The sequence below is a fragment of the Glycine soja genome, chromosome 20 (assembly GCF_004193775.1).
Source record: "Glycine soja cultivar W05 chromosome 20, ASM419377v2, whole genome shotgun sequence".
Taxonomy (NCBI): domain Eukaryota; kingdom Viridiplantae; phylum Streptophyta; class Magnoliopsida; order Fabales; family Fabaceae; genus Glycine; species Glycine soja.
In genome coordinates, this window is record NC_041021.1 from 9,162,888 (window position 1) to 9,179,105 (window position 16,218).

Genomic DNA, 16,218 nt, shown 5'->3' on the forward strand with positions numbered 1-16,218 from the left:
AGATAGAAGACAATGATAAAAACTAACTCCAAAATTCTAAAACCTATTTTTTTTTGGTCTTTTTATGAAAAAAGAAACAGTTTTAAAATCTAGTAAAAATCAAAATTCACGACAGATCTTGCCAAACACGTTTCTGTTTTAAATTAACATTTCAAAATTATAAACCTCAAACTGATAACCACCTGAACGGCCTTTAAAAAAAACAAATTATCAAAATTTGGGAATTAAAAAAAATATTTTTAAATTTCAGGATTAAAAAATACATACCCAGCGATTTAAAGAGTAACTAAGCCGAAAATATTTGAACATCCATCCTCAAACAAACAAACTACATTTGCAGCCTTTGTCGGCACACTTAGATTTTCCACTCCAATTCCGATTTTCCCACCACCGTTCTCCGACATTTTCCGGGAAAATTCTGTCCCTTTCTCCTCACTCGCTCCAACAGACCCCCTCTTTCGATTCTCTTTCGGTTCTTTCTTTTCTTTTCTTTTCTTTTCTTTTTTTTTTTGGCGGGGGGCAGAAGAAGAGCCTCTAGGGTTTTGCGAGGAGTAGTAATGGCTATGGCAGCCCCCGGGCAACTCAACGTGAACGAGTCACCTTCGTGGGGTTCCAGAAGCGTCGATTGCTTTGAGAAGTTGGAGCAAATTGGCGAGGGCACATATGGGTCAGTTTTCTTTTCTCTCATTTCTCACCATACCCACTTCTTTCATTGTTTGTTTCTATTTTATTGTTGTTGTTGTTGTTGTTGTTGTTATTATTATTATTGTTATTATTATTATTTATTTTCTTGCTTTTTTTCTTTGTTTGTGTTGGTGTGATGTGGTTTATGGTTTTGGCATGAACTTATTTTGATCATGTTATCATAGTCTATATTTTTTGGGCGGGGGGTGTTATTGGATTGGCAAACAATTTGAGTATACCAATTAAGTTTTGAGTGAGAGAGAAGTTTATGGAAGGGAGGGAAATTATGTCCTGTTTGGATTAGTTTCTTCATAAGTACTTATAGGACAAGAAAATAAGAAGGGAAAATGAGCTGAGTGTCTCAGATAAGTTAAAATTATCTTATATGCACTTTAAATTTTATAAAAGCTCTTTCATCTAATTTCTTCCAAAGCAGAAGGGCATAACTTGATTTTAATTTACGGGAGAAGTGTATTTCATTTTAACCTTTTAATTTCCTCTCTTATAAGTGTTCATGGATAAGTTTATGAAAATAGGGCCTAAGCTTTTGCCTTTTGGCTTATGGAGAAGCGGCGATTAGATTGTTAGCCAGTGATTGGAACTTCTTGAAACGTGAAACAATGAATTTGATTGGTAGAGTAAAAGAAACTGGCCTTATTTGTAAGCAAAGTGATGTTCAAAAGTTTAACGTCTTATCAGGAACATAAATGACAATATGGTTCCCGTTATCCTTTAACAATCTTGGGGGTTATCTGTTTCTTTTTTTTTTTAATTGCCTGTGGTGTTTACAAGTAATTTACTTTTGAAATGTTTCATATGTTGTACCATCTACATTGTGTTTTGCTTGTAAAATTTCTGGCAGCTTCCATGTAATGAATGGGAGGGGGGATGAGGCCAAGAGAGACAGAATAGTACTTCTTTTGTGTAATATTCCTTCACTTTATAATATTTTCAGAACACATCTATTTATGTTAAAAAGTCTCTTTGTACTGTTCACAATAAAATTGGATGCTTGTTAAAATTGATTATTCTATTGTTCTTGTATTGTGATTTTGTGAGTTTACTTTTGACAAATTGCACAACACTCTTAACATATCTTTCTTTTTCAAGTTGTTTGGAACACATTGCTCGAATCACTTAATATTTTGAAAGGTGTCTTCCCCATCTCTTTTTTTTTCAAACACTTCTAGTTAGATCCATTCAGTAACTGCCTAAAATTCAGTGTTTGGAATAGAAAGATGAAGATTGCAGAAGCCAATTTAGTTGTTAGAGATAGAAATCTTGTACTTTTGTGCTATGGAGCACCTGATCACAACAATTTGAGTTTTCTAATTTTATGATGTTGGTAAAATTACATTCAAAGTCCATTTTATTTAGGGCTTCTTTGGTTGCTTGTAAAATCTCCTTGGGCTTTTTTCGTTCGTCAAGCTTTCAAGCAGCTCTTTCAACTGTCACCTAATCTCCTCTCCCAACATAACATGCTCAAGAATCGAGATGTTGTGTTCTCTTCACTCATTTTCTTATTTTGATGCTGTATTTCTTTTCTTCTGCAAATTCTTTTATCTTGTAAACTCTTCCGTCTCATGTCACACACCTACTTTTCTTCTCTGGAGTGACGTTGTTTCCATTTCTATTTTATTCCTAAGTAACAACTTTTTTTAGCTTATTTGCACCTTTTTGGTTTGGATATTTGTTTATAGGGCATCAGACTTCCATGAAATGATTTAAAATTTTACCTTTGGATTGGAATGCTTTGGCTGCTTTATGTTTCACTAATTGTTTCTACCTCATTGCTGATATTTCCTGAAGGGAAGTAATACTTTTAAATGTTTATGCTTGCAGTCAGGTTTATATGGCTAGAGAGATTAAAACTGGAGAAATTGTTGCTCTGAAGAAAATACGAATGGACAATGAGAGAGAAGGGGTATATCTTTGACCTTGTTGTTGAATGTTTCTTGATATATATATATGTATATATATATACTTATTTATTTATTGATAGATAGATATATTTGTAAGCATAACTCATAAGTTAATGCTCCTGGTTTTATACTTCATCTGTGATATCCTTTGTGTGTCTTCGCTTCATTTTCAAACATTTGATTGTGCATTTCAGTTTATTAAAATCTGAAGTTGCAGTAGCTATATGTTGCTGTGTCTGTGATATGAGTCTCCCTTCTGAATCGTACTGTAAATTTTGTCATTGCAGTTTCCTATAACTGCTATACGTGAAATCAAAATTCTGAAGAAATTGCACCATGAAAATGTAATCAACTTGAAAGAAATTGTGACTTCTCCAGGTATATTTTTCAATGATCTAAATGTGCTGTTACCAATATAATGTAGGCTTCAATTTATGCATTTCTAAAATTTGTTTTTTTACAGGCCCTGAGAAAGATGAACAAGGGAGGCCAGGCAAGTTATTCATTTTCATGATAATAGTCAATCACTTCATTTTCAATTAGACAGTACTGTTTTGACTATATGAACATATCCATAATCTCCCTTTTGATCCTGTTATTTTTTATATTTCCTATTATATCTTCTTTTGTTTTTGTTTTTTGGAACTGAGCAGATGGTAACAAATATAAAGGTGGCATCTATATGGTCTTTGAATACATGGACCATGATTTGACAGGTCTTGCTGACCGACCTGGGATGAGATTCACAGTTCCCCAAATTAAGGTATTTACTGTTAACATTCAGTGTTAATTGGTATATTAATAGTTTTTTAGTCATGCCTGAGTTGTTTTTTCCTTCTAAAGTGTTACATGAGACAGCTTCTGACTGGGCTACATTACTGTCACGTAAATCAAGTACTTCACCGTGATATCAAAGGTGTCCTTTTGCTAATGCCTTCCAAAGATACATGTACAAATTTTGGTTTTAGATCTTGTCAAATCTATTACTCCTATTTGATGTATTTTCTGTTGCAGGTTCGAATCTTCTCATAGACAATGAAGGTAATCTGAAGCTTGCTGATTTTGGACTGGCACGGTCATTTTCTAACGAGCACAATGCAAATCTTACAAATCGTGTCATCACATTATGGTACAGGTAATTTATGTCCATAATAGGTTTTAATTTTGACCTAAGTTCTTTTGGGAGGGTTGCATCATGAACTTATGCCCATACACATTATTGATTTATTTCATTATATTATTAGACCCCCTGAGCTGCTGCTTGGGACAACAAGGTATGGGCCAGCTGTAGATATGTGGTCTGTAGGGTGCATTTTTGCAGAGCTTCTTCATGGGAAGCCTATCTTTCCTGGAAAAGATGAGGTTAGTGATAATATGTATAATTCTTGTCTGAAATTAGGGGTAAAGTAAAAGTGGTTGTGAAATTGTATTGTGGCGAGGCATGCTTTTATCCAGTATGTTATCACTACTCAGTATACAAGATGTCTTAATAGCCAGATGAAGAGATTCTTCATACTTGCCTTTCTGTTCTTGTCATACAGACTTCAAATATTTTCTGCCAATCTAAATAATGATTTTTATCTGAAGATGTTTGCATTATAATGTGGTTTTTATATTACTCATCAGGGCTAAATCGAATGCTAATGGTGGTGTCTGGTTTATTTCTGGATCTAACCATAATATTTTTCAAGAATTTAGTTACCCAATGTTTTTACTTTCATTCCATTTCTTGCTTTTACCATGTGTGGCCTATAGTGTATATACTCATGGTAATTGTTTCTAGTACAGTTTGAAGGTAATGCATGTTTTCTTTGTAATTATTGTAGCCAGAACAATTAAATAAGATTTTTGAGCTGTGTGGAGCACCAGATGAGGTGAACTGGCCCGGTGTTTCTAAGACTCCTTGGTATAATCAATTTAAGCCTACAAGACCAATGAAAAGACGTCTCCGGGAAGTTTTCAGACAGTAAGTGTTGGAGTATGAGTATAAAATCTACATGCTTTTTACCCACCATCGTCAAAAATTGAAAATAAGACAATAATTATATGTTGCATACACATTTAATATTTGCGCCTGTTCCATCTGATTAGCTTTTCTCCCTGTGACTGAATTATAGTTTTGATCGTCATGCCCTGGAATTGTTGGAGAAGATGCTGACTCTTGATCCCGCTCAGGTATTATTTTAATTGCTAAATAAATTTCGAGTTAGTTCATTTTGTGTTTCAACTTTCAAATAACTTGTATTCCTCTTTTTCTTACCCTACCCTGTCTCTTTTAATTTAATATTGTTAATTATATTCTTTATATACTATTTTTATAGCTATCTAACTTATATTGACAAATTGCCTTTTGAGCTAATGACAGAAATGGTATCATCTGTTTTGGTTTTGAGTGGCTTGTGTTTTGTGATCAAAATGGTGAAAATAAAATATAGAAAAAACTACAATGGCATAGTGCTGGTTTGAGACAACTGAAGAAGTAATATACTTATGCATGTTGCTACCTCCGATCCTTTTTATAATAAACAAATGAATGCATTCTATTGGTCCTAATTATAAGAAAAATAGATCCATTTTTGGATTGATTAATTGCTAATTTCATTTATACCTTTAATTTAGTGTGAAGTCTATCAATGAGACACTCATTCTGCATGTAAGTGGATGCAATCATTCGGGTATTAACATTAATTACCACTTAAATTATGAGTAGTGTCATTAACTATAATTACCACTTAAAGCATTTAATTTTATGGGTATTTCAGGAATAAAATTAAAATTTATGACCTTATTAACAATTTTAAATTGATTATTTTGATTAGCCTTGATGAATTAGTTTTTTTTTTTTCTCTTATAGAAGGACCAGAGGAAATCTTTTAAAAGATGAAATACGCTATGTTCCCTTTCAGTGTAATCCAATGATAATGGGCTGGCTTGTTTAAACTTATTTGTTTTAAAAAAAAAACACTTATTTTGATAAAATAAGCAATTTTATGTTTTTTTAAAATGTTTGTCTAAACTGCTTATGCTTAAAAAAAAACAGTTTTCTGCTTATTTTAAGAAGCAAGTTCTATCAGTTTCTTTTTTTTTATCAGCAAAACTAATATATATATATATATATATATAAAGGAGTACCAGAGGTACTGAATTACAGAAATAGGAAAGACCATACGAATGGTGCCTGAAAACAGACTGAACATAGTCTGAGAAGGAACCAAACTATGGCTACAATTTAGAATCTACCCCTACTGCTATTGTATTTGTTCTGTCCTCTGCTGATAAAGAAAACCATATCTAATGTTACTTGACCATTGATTAAAGTGTATTGTGAAATCTTTCTCAAAGCCCCTAAGCCACATCCAAAGTAGGAAAGTTGCATCTTCAAACAATTTGTTGCCATTAAAACTTTCATTTGAGAGCAATATTTTATTTCTAAGCTGCCATATAGCCCAAGTTAAGGCCAGCCACCATAACTGCCATCTTTTGATCGTTATGCCTTCGGACAATACACATGAGTGTTGAAGGAAATGTTGCTGTGGAGTTTGCGGGAAGGCACCTTGAATATTCAGCCATGACATGGATTCCCACCAAATAGGTTGGATTCTACTGCAATGGATGAATAAGTGTGCTGCATCTTCTTCATGACTGCTGCAGAAAGGGCAAGACAAATTATGGATCTGCACCTGTTGCCTCTGTAGGTTCTTTCTTGTAGGCAATATGTCCCGAAGTAACCTCCAAGCAAACACCGCAACTTTGGCTGGTATCTGTATTTTCCACAACTCCTTAAAGCACTCTATCTGGCTTCCCTCTGCTGATTCCTCCCATATCATTTTGTATGCGCTTTGAGTCGAATATTTGCCGGTTGGGTCTCCTTTTCACTCCCAAACATCAGTACCCAGTTGCTGAATCCTTTGTCCTTCCACTACTCTGAGGAAATTGACAGCCGAGTCAATCTCATTGTCAAACAGCGGCCTTCTCCAACTAAAATTCCACTCCCATCCAGTCTCCTTGTGAGTTCCCATTTGTTGTAGGAGCTGATTTTGCTGGCAGGATATCAAGTATAGCCTAGGGAACTTTCTTGTTAATGTTTCTTCTTCATTGATCCATGTGTCCTCCCAAAATTTGATTCTATCTCCGCAACCAACCTTCCATTTCAATCCACTTTGAAGTATCCATCCCTGATGTGAATGAATAACAACTGATTTTAAATCCCTCCACCATATTGATTCATGGGATGCTCTACCTTCTACATCCAAGTTCCGCCACCCTCCGTATTTTGACTCCAAAACTCTAGCCCATAATTCTCCTTGGTGTTGGAGTAAGTTCCACTTCCATTTGCCCAGCAGTGCAAGGTTGAAAGTCTTGATGTCCTTGAGACCCAAACCCCTTTTCTCTTTTGGTAAGCACACTGTCTCCCACCTTATCCATGCGATTTTGTTGTGGTTAGGACCGCCTCCCCATAGGAATCTATGTTGTAATTTCACCAGCTTGTCCACCACACCATTAGGCACCCTGAAAAATGAAAAGAGATAAATAGGAATTGATGTTAGCACTGACCGTATGAGTGTCACTCTCTCCCTAAAAGGTATATGTCTTTGCCTCCACTTTGTTAGTTTTCTCACACATTTGTGGATAATAGAATCCCACATCTAACTTCGCCTCGGGTTGGCCCCAACAGGTATGCCCAAGTAAACCAAAGGAAAGTCCAGCAATCTACAGTTCAGATAATTCGTTGCAAGTTGTTTCCAATGATCTGATGCTCCAATTGCTCCACAACTACTCTTTGCAAAGTTGATTTGTAGGCCTGATGCTAATTCGAACGTCCTTAGGACAACTTTGATTACCCTGACGTTCTCCATGTTTGCCTCCCCAAAAAAGATTGTGTCATCCGCATACTGTAAAATACTTATTCTCACATTGTTGGAACCTACTGGAAAACCTGTATACATATTTTTTTCCGTAGCGCTCTTCAACAGCCCATTCAAAGCTTCAACAACTACATTAAATAGGAATGGTGCTAATGGATCCCTTTGCCTAAGTCCCCTTTGAGGAGAGAACTCAGCCGTAGGGCTACCATTTACAAGGACCGATATGGACGCTGATCTTAAACACCCCTCAATCCAATTGATCCATTTGAGGCTGAAACCTATTCTCCTCAGCATGTACAACAGAAAATCCCATGAGACTGAGTCATATGCCTTCTGATAATCTACTTTGAATACAAGACATGATTTCTGACTTCTTTTAGCTTCTTCAATGACCTCATTTGCTATTGATGCATTGTGAAGTAGATGACGACCCTCTATGAATGTTGATTGGGCTTCATCTATGATGAATGACATCATGTTCATTCTTTTAGCCAATAGTTTCGCCACTATCTTGTACATACATCCTATTAATGAAATAGGTCTGTAATCGTTCAAGAAGGTCAGCTACCTTAGGAATTAGTTCTATGAAGGATGCATTACAACCTTTTGGAAAGGTACCATTTGCATGAAATTCATCTAGGAAGCGGAGAACGTCCGGTTTAAGAATCTGCCAAAATTTCTTGATGAATTTGAAGTTCAGTCCGTTCGGGCCTGGACTTTTGTCGCTCCCACAATCCCAAACAGCTTGTTTTACTTCGTTCGCCTGAAAGCGATCCAGAAGTCTATCATTTTGCAACTGAGAAATAGGCCGAAAGCTTATTCCATCATGCTGGGGTCTGTGATAGTCTGGCTCTTGGAATCTTTGTGAGAAGAATAGTCTGACTTCCTCCTTCACTTTGTGTGGCTCATCAGTCCATATTCCGTCAACCATGACTCCTTTTAGGAAGTTGTTCCTCCGGTTAGCGTTTATCATCAAGTGAAAGTAACGAGAGTTGCAGTCACCTTCCTTGATCCACCTTGATCTCGCCTTCTGCCTCAACAATGATTCATGGGATTGAGCCGTTACCCATAGATCTTCTTGTAATTGTTTCTTTGTTGCCACTTCTTGGGGCGAAAGCTGTCTATGGATTGTGTCCTCCTCCAATTTGTTTAAGTCAGCCTTGATCCTCTTAACCTTCTTAAAAGTGTCTCCAAATTGCTCCCTGTTCCATATCTTCAACCTTTGTTTGAGTCTCTTTATTTTTTCTTTGAGTACAAATCCTCCCCACCCCGCTTGCTGATTGGAAGTCCAACAATGATGAACGATTTCTTTGAAGGAATTATCTGAGAACCAACTGTCAAGAATCCTAAAAGGTTTAGGACCCCAGTCTATGTTCTTAGATCGAAGTAGGATTGGGCATTGATCTGAAAAATTCCTCTCTAATGTAATTTGAGTGCTTCCAGGCCACACACCGAGCCATTCATGGGATACTAAGACTCTGTCCAGTTTACTTCTAGATGCCCCATTGGGTCTAAACCAAGTGAATCTTCTTCCTAGCCAAGGTACCTCAACCACTTCTAGTTCATCTATCCAATCATTGAACTCTTTGATACTACTGTCCAATAATCCCCTATGGCATGTGCCAAACCTTTCTTTTGGATCTCTAATGCTGTTAAAATCACCTAGAATGCACCATAATCCTCCAAGGAGTGGATCTTTCAACTGCTTTACATTATCCCATAGTATTATTTTGTTTTGGATGTCGCATGGAGAGTAGATTGAAACTATGTTGACTTGTCGAGCCTCCTTGAGCCATTCCCCTGCTAAGAAAATAAATCCATTGCCAATGACTTTCCTCTGCAACTTGAAAGTTTTTTCGCTCCATAGGCATAGAATGCCACCTGCTGTATTGATAGCAGGTTGCATCTCCCAGCTGACCTCTAGATCCCCCCACAAAGCTTGACACATGGACTTAGCTTGACACATGGACTTATTTATATTTTCTTTCTTTGTCTCCTATAAGCAAATCATGTCTACATGCTCCTTCTTGATCAATCTTCTAACTGCTGCCCACTTAACCCCCCTTCCCAAACCTCTGATGTTGTAGGAGACTATATTCATGGAGTACTCCAAATTTCTGCTACCTTTTTGTCTCTTTCTTCCATGAATTTTATTTTTTCAATGAATTTGTCCTGATCAGACCCTCTTGTAACCTCAACTGCTTAGCCATACTCCAAATTTCAGCTGCCTCTTGAATCTGATGGTTTACATTGTCACCTTCAATCCGTGTTATTGGTTCTGTTGCCGAGCCACTATTTTCATTAAGACCATTCCCAGCTTGTTCCATGTCCCTTGGGTACTGAATATGTGGGCTGCTCGTGTTTGTTGTTGAGGCTGTATCAATCTGAGCAAAGCCTGTTTGTAACTTCTTTTTGCACCTCCAGTTTCTTGAATAGACCTGCCATTTACTATTAGAGCCACTTATATGTTTAGGACTGTGGCCCATGTGATCCATTTGCTTTACTGGGCTGTGGATAGAAAGGCCCACCCCTTTATTCAAACATCCTTCCCCCATCCCGTTGACACATTCTGCATTCTCAAGTAAAGGTAGTGACATTGCCTCGTCACTACCTACTACCGTTTCTTGGCCCATGTTTTCCATTTGCTTTATTGGGCTTTGGATAGAAAGGCCCACCCCTTTATTCGAGCAACCTTTCCCCATCCCGTTTACACGTTCTGCATTTTCAAATAAAAGTAGTGACATTGCCTCGTCACTACCTACTCCCCTTTCTTGGTTGCCTTTCTCATGAATAAGCTTCTCCTCTGTTGCATAGGTGATTTTCCTGAGGTTTTGAGCTTTGCCTTGTTTGGGCATAACGTCAACTGGGTTGGTAGCCGTTGTCTCATCCCTTTGACGCGCCGGCTGATCACCATTCGTACTGCTCTGTCTTCCATCGTACGGCCGCGGGATAAATCCTTTACCCAATGGGTCATCGCGTTTGGTCTGACCGCAGGGTAAAGCATGGGTCCCAAGGTCGTTGCTGCTGGCGATAGTAGATCCTGTAGTTCCGCGCAGTTTGGTTCGCCGGTCCGGTGCTATCCCTTTGGGTAGGTCCCCTTCGAGCTCCGGCATGTCCATCGACCTCAGGCTAAGGCTTTCGAGGTAGTTGTCCTCGGAATGGACCTCGTCGGACGATCCCATAAAGCTGCGTTGACCTATGTGGCGGTCGTGGATACCACAACCGCATTCCTCCACTACATCCACTTTGAACACTTCACCGCCCATGTGAACGTCCACGAAGTGCTGGATTTTGGGCCTCCATGGAGTCTTAACGAGCACTCTTGCTTTGTCTAGCCTCTGTTTTTCTTCGACATCCTCGTCCACTTCAATCACTTCTCCCATGCCGACCAAAATTTGCTTTATATGTTTTGCATCCCAGGCTTGGAGTGGGATACCCAGCACTGAACCCAGGTTAGTCTGCATCCAGGGCATATACCCGGACTCCATTTCTCCATTGAATAAAACATCGAAGTTCCTCCGTCTTCTTCACCACTCATCAGCTGTTCTGCTCTGGCATCATTGAGGCCAAGTAGCAAGACTAAATCATCTCCAATATATTTGGGTATGATGTCCAGACTTGTCTCCCACAGAAGGTCATCCTCCAATCTTTCGAACATAGCAGGATTTTTCAGACGCCCGACTCACGCCTCATTCAACCATTTCGTGTCTTCTAGTCCTACATCAAGGTAAATTGAGGAGAACAAGGTTTCACGTCCTCGAGGTTGGTTGTTGTGTGCTGGCGTTTGACCTGGATTCCTGGTATTCCTCGTCAAGACCTCCGCATATGAATCTTGAGTTTTTTGGTGATGTGGTGGTCTAGCCCAGCCAGCATTAGTTGCATACCTCTCCTCACGCCCCTGTGGTTTGGTTCCTAACGCTACCTTTCGTTGCGTCTCCCTCCCATACTTTGGAATGTTAACAAACATTTTCAGCCCACCAATGACAATGTTGTCCAGTTGTCTCGCTAGGTAGTGAACATCTTTCACCCCTTTGAATCTAGCGAATCCATACCTTTGTCCATTGTTGTTTCTTCGTTTGGGGATGAAGATCTCCCTCACGTCGCCCCATCTTTTGAAATGATGCCACAACTCTTTCTCGGTGATTTCATCTAAAAACCATGTGAAGTAAAATGATGAAATGTCCTTGTGATCCCTCCAATTCAAATGACCATAGTGTTGCTGGTGTCTTTCCTTGTTTCCGGCATGGTCCCATCGGAAATCCTCCCTGAAGTCACTCTAGCTCTCTCGGATGAATGACATCTAAACCTATCTCTCTCCCCCCTAGTGTTTCTCTCTCTACTCATTCTCTCTCTCTAACATTAAGTATGGGTCACCCACATTTGTGCACACTCCAGATATTCAGTCCTAGGCACGGTTTCTTAAAAAATAACTTATTTTAAAGTTTTTTTTTGAAGTTTAAACAAATTCGCCTAATATTATTCATTACTGGTCCTTTTATGATGAATCATTCTGTTCTTTTATTTCTTTTTTTGGTTATTTTTTTTTATTTTAGTTGTGGACTTGTGTTGTGGTAATTCGTTGCATTTGGTAACGTTTGTTAATTAACAATTGCATCATTTTTACAGATGTTACCAGATAAATGTTGCGAAATGTGTTATATGTAGTAGTGGAACCAGAGGAAGTCTTTTAAAAGATGAATACAATGTGTTCCTTTTCAATGTAATCCAACAATAATATTACTCACTACTGGGAGATGTCCTTTTATGATGAATCATTCTGTTCTTGATCTGTATTCTAATATTTGTTTGCCAAATTGATTTCTCGACAGAGAATTACTGCCAAGGATGCACTTGATGCTGAGTATTTCTGGACGGATCCATTACCATGTGATCCTAAGAGGTATGACCTCCCAATCCCATGATATTGAATATTTACTAAATATTGATTTTCCTTCGAGGAAATATGTGATCTTCATAGGATTAATTGCTTATCTCATTTGTTCTTTCCCCATATGTTTGTTGCTTCAATCAACTATCATTTACTATTTTTTATTTTTGAACTCACCAAGTCACTATTACTCCTATGTTTGGCTTAGTTTACCCAAATACGAGTCATCGCATGAGTTTCAGACCAAGAAAAAACGTCAGCAGCAACGACAAAATGAAGAAAATGCCAAGCGTCTTAAAATGCAGCATCCTCAGCAGCATACACGTTTGCCCCCCATTCAGCAGGCTGGGCAACAACACCCCCAAATGCGGCAAGGTCCTAACCACCCTATTCATGGGTCTCAACCAGCAGTTGCTGCAGGACCTAGCCATCATTATGGAAAGCCTCGAGGTCCTTCTGGTGGGCCAGGAAGATATCCTTCTGGTGGGAACTCTGGTGGGGGATACAATCACCCGAATCGTGCAGGTCAAGGAGGAGGAAGTGGTTATGGAAGTGGGCCATATCCTCCTCAAGGGCGGGGTGCACCTTATGGGTCAAGTGGTATGCCCGGTGGGCCCAGTGGTGGTCCTCGTGGTGGGGGTGGAAGCGGCTATGGAGTTGGAGCTCCAAATTATCCTCAAGGTGCTCCTTATGGTGGATCGGCAGCTGGGCGTGGATCAAACATGATGGGTGGTAACCGCAACCAACAGTATGGTTGGCAGCAGTAAAACCCTTTTCTTATCATATGAATGGTTGACAGCAGTAAAACCTTTTCTTATCATATGATTTGGTGACGCGCTGATGATATGGGAGTTGATGAACAGTGGTTTAGAAAGATCATTATATATTGATGGATTGAGTTATTGAGAAAAAGATATAACCCCTCTTCATTGATTATTGATATTATATTATGATTAGTTGAACTGCATAGAAGTGTTTGTCAAGCACCTAACATAATGTTTTTGTCCTTGAGTCACTGCAGAGACCACGAAAGTGAAGAGAGAGCCTCTTAATGCCTTTGTAGTTGTTCACTTTTAATATTTTATACCTCTGATTCCTCTGTGGCATGTATTAAAGAAAACAGTATGCTTTAAGATGTATAACAGGTTACTTTTCTAGCTGATCTATTTGTTTTTATGGGAATCTTGTACTGTTTCTGGTAACGTGAAGGTATAAAATATTTACTTGCCTCTGTAAGAGTTAAAAGAGGATTTTTGTTATGAAAAATGATACACTTAGCTGTATATATATATCTAGTGAGAAATAAGAAGAGAAGAGAGAGAAATGATAAATATTATGTGATATGATAGGAAGAGAGTAAAAATGAGGTTGAAAGAAAGGTGGAAGTGCTGTGCACTGTAAGGACATAAATATCATTAGTGTTGCTATATGAAACCTTTACACATACAGAGACCAATCCAATAATTTACACGTATAGGGACCGATCTAATAATTTTTTACGTTCTACTTGAGGTGAGAAATTCTTTTAATTGTGTTAAAATATTGTTAAATAGAATGTTAATTAATACTAATCTGATTTATAATTAATATAAAAGAAATGAATGGCCAAAATTGAAACCTATTCCACTCTATCATGATGTATATGCTCCAGAGAATAAAACAAAAATTACCATTAATTTCAAGTTCCAACTGTTGGATAGCTACAACAAAGGTAAAAGTCATAAGCAACAAGAGTGCACTTTTACATCTAAATTTTAAATCACAAATCGATTACCATCACCGTTTCAGACGACCAAATGAAGAGATTGACTTGCTCAAAGCTAATGTTGATTTCCCATCAAATGTTCTCCACAATTTTTTTAAAAAGAAAACCTGCTCAACATGCAAGTACAACAAAATGTTATTGCAATATATAGTACTAGGCATATTCAACTAATAATTTCTGTATTTGAAAGACTAAATTCATTAAAGAAAAAAAATAGTAACAGATAAGGAGCCTACAATTATTAATCAAGGGATGGATCAAGTTTCATACCGATGATGTAATCACATTGAGAAGTTGTTCCCATTCATTTTCATTATTAGAGCCTCCAGCTTGAATTCCTCTGGGGTGTGACTTATCATCAGAGATTTGAGAAATGGATTCCGATTAAAAAATTTCCTTGCTACTACTACCTAACAACTTCAACCCAGATTCTGAGGCATATACTGGGAAAACCCCACACCCTTCTATGCTCTCTTGAAATAGATAGTTTTTATCTTTGAAATAAAATTGAAGTTTAAATGGTAAGTTGTTCGACATTTTGACATACGAAACCAACACGAGATCTGCAACTGATATAATGTGATAAAAAACGTTGTTGTCATGACCAACCGTTTTACCATCTTGATACACAGAACATGAAACCGATGTTCCTTTAGAAAGAACAACACAACAATAAATGAAACCGCACAAGTCGGATGAAAGTTGGAGATAAGGAATAGTTATTGATGTTAGCAGGCAAGCTCTTGACATTATATAGCTCCAAAAGTTCTAATGATGAAAAGTGTCCAATGTTGTGAATATGTAAGTGCTTGTAAGGATGACAGTTCCGGTGCATTGCGCTGCATGCTCCCATAATGATCTGGTGCTGTTATGGATCCCATTCCCAAATCATTTGATAACTTGTCAACCTTGTTATAACTACTTAAAGAAAGAAAGCTAAGTTTCCTATTAGGCCAAATTGATGATGGAATTGCACTATGGAGGTGGTAGATAAGTTCAAGATTGTCATTTCCTTTGATGCCACTGAGAATTCCTTGACAGATATGAACAACCATTGACATACAACCTTTGGAGAGATTTTGAATGAACATTAAGGCTTTCAATCCCTCTACATCTAGTTATAGACAAAGTTATAAGGTTGGGGAGAGATGACATGGATGGGTGGAGCTCACGCAAGCTTTCACAATCATCAAACCAAACAAATTCAAGTTTTTCTGCCTTGGATAAGCCTGGGATAGAGCCCCGAAAAACAAAGCTCTTTAAATTTACAAGATTCTGTAACAAGAAATATGCATAAATAGATCAGATATTGTTAAATTCATAATCATGAGGTTCACATGAGGCAACACAACAGGACTCTCTCTTATCTTTATAAATTGAACAAAAAGATGTAGTATGTAATACCTGAATCCCATCCCAAAGCTTTGTAAGCTTGTTGTGAGGCATGTGAAACTCTACAAGTTGTTCAACACAAAAGTTAGACGGCAAAGACTCAAGACATAAATCTTCCCAATGAAGGTACCTCATTTATACGACAGTGACTCAAGACCATTAAGAAAGTACACATTAAATTTGCACTTGCGCCGATACCCTCTATGGATTTTAAGAAATCTCACATGAGTCATCCTTGCTAGGGAATCAGAGCTCAAACTTAGATTCTTAGTTAATGTATCCAAATCTAAAATTATGTCTTCAACAACATGAATTCCCTGACAAACAAAATTTAGAATAATAGTTAGCAAGACTATCATATCATATTAGCTAAATTCTAAAAAGACTCACGTGTTAAAAAATAAACAATTGAATATACCACTTACCCTTTTATATTTCAATATTTCAAGCGCTTCCTTAGGTTTCCATATTCGACTTCGTTTTCCAGGGTCTTTTGTGGATTCTTGAAGAACAATTTCCTGTATCTTCTATCCGATTATAAAGTAAAACTGTTATGAGAGCTTTATCCGAAAGGACTTTTATCCCAGATGTTGCAAAGAAATTTGAAGCTTCCCATTAATTCGAAGCTTTAACCAGGGAGTGGGTGAAATTTCATACCGATGAAGCAATCCCTTGAAGAAGTTGTTCCCCTTAGTTAGAAAA

At 37.7% G+C, this 16,218-nt stretch overlaps 1 protein-coding gene and 1 long non-coding RNA gene across 3 annotated transcripts; one reads left to right on the forward strand and one right to left on the reverse strand.

The window, feature by feature from the left end:
* The first annotated feature begins 292 nt into the window (after positions 1–292).
* Positions 293–13,561, forward strand: LOC114403287 (cyclin-dependent kinase C-2-like). 2 transcript variants are annotated; one of them, XM_028366149.1, is made up of 13 exons: positions 546–667; positions 1,547–1,608; positions 2,527–2,608; positions 2,894–2,984; positions 3,070–3,099; positions 3,260–3,369; positions 3,450–3,522; positions 3,621–3,741; positions 3,851–3,968; positions 4,433–4,572; positions 4,724–4,781; positions 12,301–12,371; positions 12,568–13,561. In XM_028366149.1, the coding sequence occupies exons 3-13, from the start codon at positions 2,537–2,539 to the stop codon at positions 13,124–13,126; spliced, it is 1,443 nt and encodes a 480-aa protein (XP_028221950.1). In that variant the 5' UTR covers positions 546–667; positions 1,547–1,608; positions 2,527–2,536; the 3' UTR covers positions 13,127–13,561. The 2 variants fall into 2 exon arrangements, with proteins under 2 accessions (XP_028221949.1, XP_028221950.1); XM_028366148.1 differs by lacking the exon at positions 1,547–1,608 and having other exon boundaries at positions 293–667.
* A 422-nt stretch (positions 13,562–13,983) lies between these two features.
* LOC114403289 lies at positions 13,984–16,194 on the reverse strand. The gene is made up of 4 exons (XR_003664631.1): positions 15,942–16,194; positions 15,529–15,833; positions 14,395–15,399; positions 13,984–14,231 (listed from the first exon to the last, which is right to left on the reverse strand). It is a non-coding gene; the product is annotated as an uncharacterized LOC114403289 (long non-coding RNA).
* Between the last annotated feature and the right edge of the window lie 24 nt (positions 16,195–16,218).